This window comes from Temnothorax curvispinosus, unplaced genomic scaffold (assembly GCF_003070985.1).
Source record: "Temnothorax curvispinosus isolate PA1 unplaced genomic scaffold, ASM307098v1 QBEX01012407.1, whole genome shotgun sequence".
Taxonomy (NCBI): domain Eukaryota; kingdom Metazoa; phylum Arthropoda; class Insecta; order Hymenoptera; family Formicidae; genus Temnothorax; species Temnothorax curvispinosus.
Window position 1 is genome coordinate 1 of NW_020222187.1, and position 5864 is coordinate 5864.

The 5864-nt window shown below is 35.3% G+C and overlaps 1 protein-coding gene across 1 annotated transcript; it reads left to right on the forward strand.

Annotated features, from left to right (window-relative positions):
* Nucleotides 1-160: 160 nt before the first annotated feature.
* Nucleotides 161-1339, forward strand: LOC112462416 (atlastin-like; the record flags this gene model as incomplete). The annotated part of the gene is made up of 2 exons (XM_025028160.1): nucleotides 161-940; nucleotides 1066-1339. Coding segments are annotated over 2 exons (990 nt in total), but the record flags the coding sequence as incomplete, so codon positions are not given.
* Between the last annotated feature and the right edge of the window lie 4525 nt (nucleotides 1340-5864).

Genomic DNA, 5864 nt, shown 5'->3' on the forward strand with positions numbered 1-5864 from the left:
TTACTTTAATCATCAATATCTAAATTAAAAAATAAAAAAGAACACATAAATAAATAATCAGATATTTATCAAGTTCGTATTATTTCATACTCGTGATCATCATTGATCGACACAATTCAATTATTGAATGACTACCAATAATTTATCACATTAATCACAGTATACGTTACAAAACGATACTGATTCCTGGTTGGGTGCCGATGACGAGCCACTTAGTGGTTTTTCATGGAGGGGAGGTTCCGAGAGGGATACCACGGGAATATTGATGTGGTCGAAGGTTTATCCTGCTACTTTGGCGAACGGTGAAAAGATCGCTGTGATTCTTATGGACACTCAAGGCGCTTTCGACAGTCAATCGACAGTGCGGGACTGCGCGACCGTGTTCGCGTTGAGTACGATGCTGTCCTCTGTGCAAATATACAATCTGTCGCAAAATGTTCAGGAGGATGATCTTCAGCACCTGCAGTTGTTCACCGAGTACGGTAGATTGGCACTGGAAAGCACCGAGAGCACGCCCCTCCAAAGATTGCAATTTTTAGTCAGAGACTGGGCTTATCCGTACGAGGCCGATTACGGTGCAAACGGCGGGAAGAAATTGCTCGACAAGAGACTGAAGATTTCCGACAGGCAGCATCCGGAATTACAGAGCTTGCGAAAGCACATTAAGTCCTGCTTTTCGGACATATCGTGTTTCCTCATGCCGCATCCCGGTCTCGAGATTGCGACGAATCCGAGATTCGACGGTAGATTATCCGAGATACAAGCAGAGTTCAAAAAACAGTTGAAAGTGCTCATACCGATGATACTGGCGCCGGAAAATCTGGTGACCAAGAAGATCAACGGCCAAGTCGTGAAAGCGAAAAATCTGTTGGAATATTTGAAGAGTTACATCAATCTATACAAAAGAGATGAACTTCCCGAACCAAAAAGCGTGTTTATGGTATGTATAATTTTAGCGGTTTTTATAATTCGCGGTTTTTATGGATCAATCTTTGGTACTTTGGTTTCATTCAACTGGAACAAGCAATCATCTAAACCGCAGTAATCCGTGTTTTGCATATACAGGCCACAGCAGAAGCTAACAATTTAACCGCTGTAGCAGAGGCTAAAGATTTATACCTTCAGATGATGGACAACGTGTGCGGTGGAGCGAAACCGTTTTTAGCGACCGCTGACTTAGAATCCGAACATCAACACTGTATGGACACAGCTCTTCGTCAATTCCAGAATAAACGAAAAATGGGCGGAGAAGAATTTAGTCAAATATACATATAAGGAAAAATTGATTAAGGTAACTATGCACATTTAATTAACTGCCAGTTTCTTTTCTAAGTATTTGCAACTTGATTTATTTATTTCTTTCTTATATAGAATATCCATTTCATCACAAATAATTTTTCTTTTACAATATAGGACATGGATAATACTTTTCCGCAATTTAAGGCGCACAATGAGAGCAAATATAAACCAGCACTGCTGCCAATAGTGCTTGCAACCGCTACTGTATGTACAGCAACCGTTTCTGCATGTGCATCTTATTTATCCGTACCAGCGTACACAGCTGTAGTTGTGTGCACTGGTATATGGAGTTATACCAAGGGCGTCAGGTTTTTTTCCTGGGGGAAGCATAATTAAAAATGTTACTTCTAGATTTAGAATACTTATAATTTATTTTATTTCTTAACTTTTTTTACATATAACTTCAATCATTTTTATTTTTTCAATTTTGGTCAAACAAAGAAACTAATCTTCTATCATCTTGACCAAATTTGTCTATCACTTGGGTGATAAAGCTTTCTTCGTTATTTTCAATCCTTTGCCTATTATATGGACGCTTAACATACAAAGATCACTGAGTCTTGATTCAGACATTGTTGAGCGCAACCATGTCTTAACACGCCGTAAGGTACTAAATAATCTCTCTATTGTTGCTGTCGTAATAGGCAACAATAGCGATTTTAAAAGCACAGCTTGAATTGCAGGCACAAATTTGGCAGCAGTAGGCATATCGTCCAGAGTAGATATTTCAGAGTCATTTATTATTTTATGCCATACAAGACCTTCATTAAGTAAGTCACCACTTTCATCAATCTCTAATAACAACTGCTTGCTCTGCTCACGGGTCATGGTTTTGAAAGTGGAAGGATACAATCGGAAAAGATTGAAAATACTTGAATTTTCTTCAGAAAATCTAATACTTAACGAACTTATAAGCGAATCTATATACGGTAAAAACAGACTTAGTTTATAGTATTCTTTGGGATCTTCTGTAGAATAGTTCGCTCTTTTAGTTTGTTTTGAGACAATCCGTGGTATTTTAATCTCAACACCAATCGAACGGCTGAACTTTTCGCATTCTATAAAAATACTGTTAAATTCGTTCCGTTCTTCATAAAGTATAGAGATTAAACGTTTTATATGATTTTGACATTCAAGCAAATTTATTTGTTTATTTTGTAGTAATACAGAAATAGGTCCTAATATTTCGGAATATTTTGATATTATAAATAGACATAATAGAAATATTGGACTAGTTGCAACACAATATAAACAATTAGCTTTTTGCTTTCTACTAGTGGACCCTTCAGAAATTTCAAGCAATTTTTCCAATATTGTTCCGAAATGTTTTTTAAATAAGCCAATAGATTTGTGCTTCTTGTGGACCAGCGTGTTTCGCAAAGCATAGGAATTGAAGAAACCAGTTGTCTTCGAATATTACTTTTCCTAAAAAATTTTATTATTTCTTTTATTGTACTTATAGTATTCCTAACTTCGCCTAATTCATTTAAATCATGGAAAACCAAGTTCAATCTGTGTGACGAGCAATGGACATAATGAATATTCGGGTACTTTCGTTGTATTATACTCACGCCATTCTCTTTTTCCGCCATTGCAGAGCATCCATCATATCCCTGGCCTACACAATATGCCATGTTTAAATTTAAGCTTTAGCACTTCGCTAAAATAGCATCAGAAATAGACTGAACATCAAATTTTTTTGCCCGGGTCAATACTTAATTTTTGCTGATTCCGCCCTTGAGTTATGTTATGAACGTTTTTCAGCGACGTAAATAAACATTAATACTTGTATGTTACCCAGTGAGAAATAAGTGGTCGAAATGATATCAAAATAATATCGAAAATATGTCCTCGAAATTCAACATCGATTCTCGAGATTCAGACGGTCCCAGTTTCGAGAAATTTTCGATATCGAAATCAGCTCAATTTCAAGTAATTTTCGACATCAAAAACAGCTAAATTTTGAATAACTTTTTACATCAAAAGCAGTGCGATTCAACATACCACATTAGCTGGGTTTCGTAAAGCGCGCATTATGCGTGCATATATCTATAACATACTATAGAAAAATGCGTGCATATAATAATGCACTTTACGGGATCCAGCCTATATTGCCTTATCTTTTACTAATATGTATATGTAAACACGCGCGATTTACAAGAAATCTATTTATTGTTTATTAAATTAAATTAAACTCTAAAGAGCATGAGGATTAACGAGATTCCCACTGTCCCTATCTACTATCTAGCGAAACCACTGCCAAGGGAACGGGCTTGGAAAAATTAGCGGGAAAAGAAGACCCTGTTGAGCTTGACTCTAGTCTGGCACATCATCATCTATGATAGGGACAGTGGGAATCTCGTTAATACCCACACAGCACAGGGAGAGTCTGAGAACGATCTGAGATTATCGCAAAAGTATATTGCGATAATCTCAGAACAATCGCATACGTACTGCGATTGACAATAAAGTACTTTCTACGAACGTTTGAATGTTCGGAGTACCTTCTCCCATAGAATTTCGCAGCGAATGTCCCCATAAAATTTCGCAGCAAATGTCTGCAGCTTGAGGGCAGTTTCAGGAAAAGATGAAAACGGGAAGGTTTATTCAGTCGATCACTTATACACGCACACATACGGAGCCAGGCGCACGCGCTCACATATATAGATTAGGTTAGGTTATTAATTTCATAATTTTACTTTATCATAAATTTATGTTTTTATTTATTAGTATTTATTACAATATAAATTGATGTTTTCATTAATATAAATTAATAATATGTGTAGTACATATGGAGGGGTTACAGCCATAATACATTTCATAATTGTAAAAGCTTTGCATTACTATATGCAAATATTTTCTGTATGTATATATGTAATTTATTTTATATAAAATAAATTTTCAATTGTATACATCTTTTCTTTTCTTTTATTGGATCAAGAACCTGAAGCGTGCCTTTTGAAAAAGACAGTACTATGTGAACGTTTGTTTGCTTGGTCTAGCTCTATAACTGTAGAATCTCTCGATGACTGGTCATCGATAATATCGGAATCTCTTTTGTACTTCTTGGAATAAGGATGTTGTATCGCTACGAAATTACGAATATTAAAATACAACAGCTTATAATTAAATGAGCTGTACGGTATAGAATTTTCTCGATATTAACCTACAAAAGACCGTGACTTTGAAGAGAAGGACACATATGATGGTTTTGATTTTCTGTCTTTTTTTTTATGTTTGACTAACTGAGTTGAAAACGTTCCATCTAATGTTCAATAATAAAAACAGCGTCAAATTTTAAAATCACCTACCTTTATTCTATTTATCGACTTAAATATCAAACTGGAATAGAATGTAAAACTGTTTTGTGTATTTTCACAAGAGTGTATAAAACTGTGTATTAAACTTCGATTCACAAAGCATACATAAGTAAAGTCAATGGCTTTAACTATGATATTATAATAACACTAATAAATTAAATATCCCTCATTTGATCCTATTATATGTGTGCGACCCAAAAGTAAGGTGATTTTCTTGAATTTTTTTTTATAGAAGGAAGTAAATGAACAACTGAAGGTTTTTGACACTTATTTATGGAGTCTAAGAGTACATAGAAAAAATTTTTTTACTAGAAATTACTGCCGTGGAATGGTGTTACACGCGGTGCATCGTGACCGCGTCAAAAAAAGATGTCCAATTGGCAATAGCTCTAGCATCTGTAAAAATTATCAGAAATCAAAAATCTAAAAATTTTCATGAAATATATAATATTTGTTGGAGCTTGAACCTATAATATGAATAAAAAGTCGAAAATTAAAAAAATGACGGACATTTGAATTTTGAGTACCGTTGTTTCACGTTTTTTCGCTCTTTAATGTGCTATATATAAAAAAAAAAACAACAAATATCACCTGCATTTAGATTCAGGCTCCAATAAATTTAATCTCTCGATTTCAATTTGTATGGGACCCAATTTCCTTGCTTTTGGATGTATCCCGCGGCTTTGAGTCGTTTCGAAATAGCTTGTTGAGTAACTTCCAATGTTTTTGCGAGCTCTTCTTGCGTTTGACACGAATCTTGATCGAGTAATGTTTTTAATTCTTCATCTTCAAACTTTTTCGGTTGACCCGAACGCTCTTTGTCTTCAACACTAAAATCACCACTTTTAAATCGTCGAAACCATTCTCTGCAAGATTTATCCGATGGTGCAAATTCACCATACACTTCCACAAGCATTCGATGCGCTTCAGCTGCACTTTTCTTCCAATTGAAACAGAAAATCAAAACTTCCCGCAAATGGTGCTTATTTGGAACGAAACTCGACATTTTCAACGCAGTAAAAATTAAACTTGTTGTGCAAAACTCAAAGGCTTGTAAACAATATTTGGTTGACAGATGTTGACACTTCACGATACAACAAAAATCAGCTGTCGCCGTCAACCATTTACAGCACCTAGAGCCATCTTTTGAAAACGGACCGAACTAAGTTGTACATCCAATACTTTAAAACAAAACAAAAAAAGGCGATCCGTCAATTAGTTTTTAAGTAATCGTGATTGCCAATT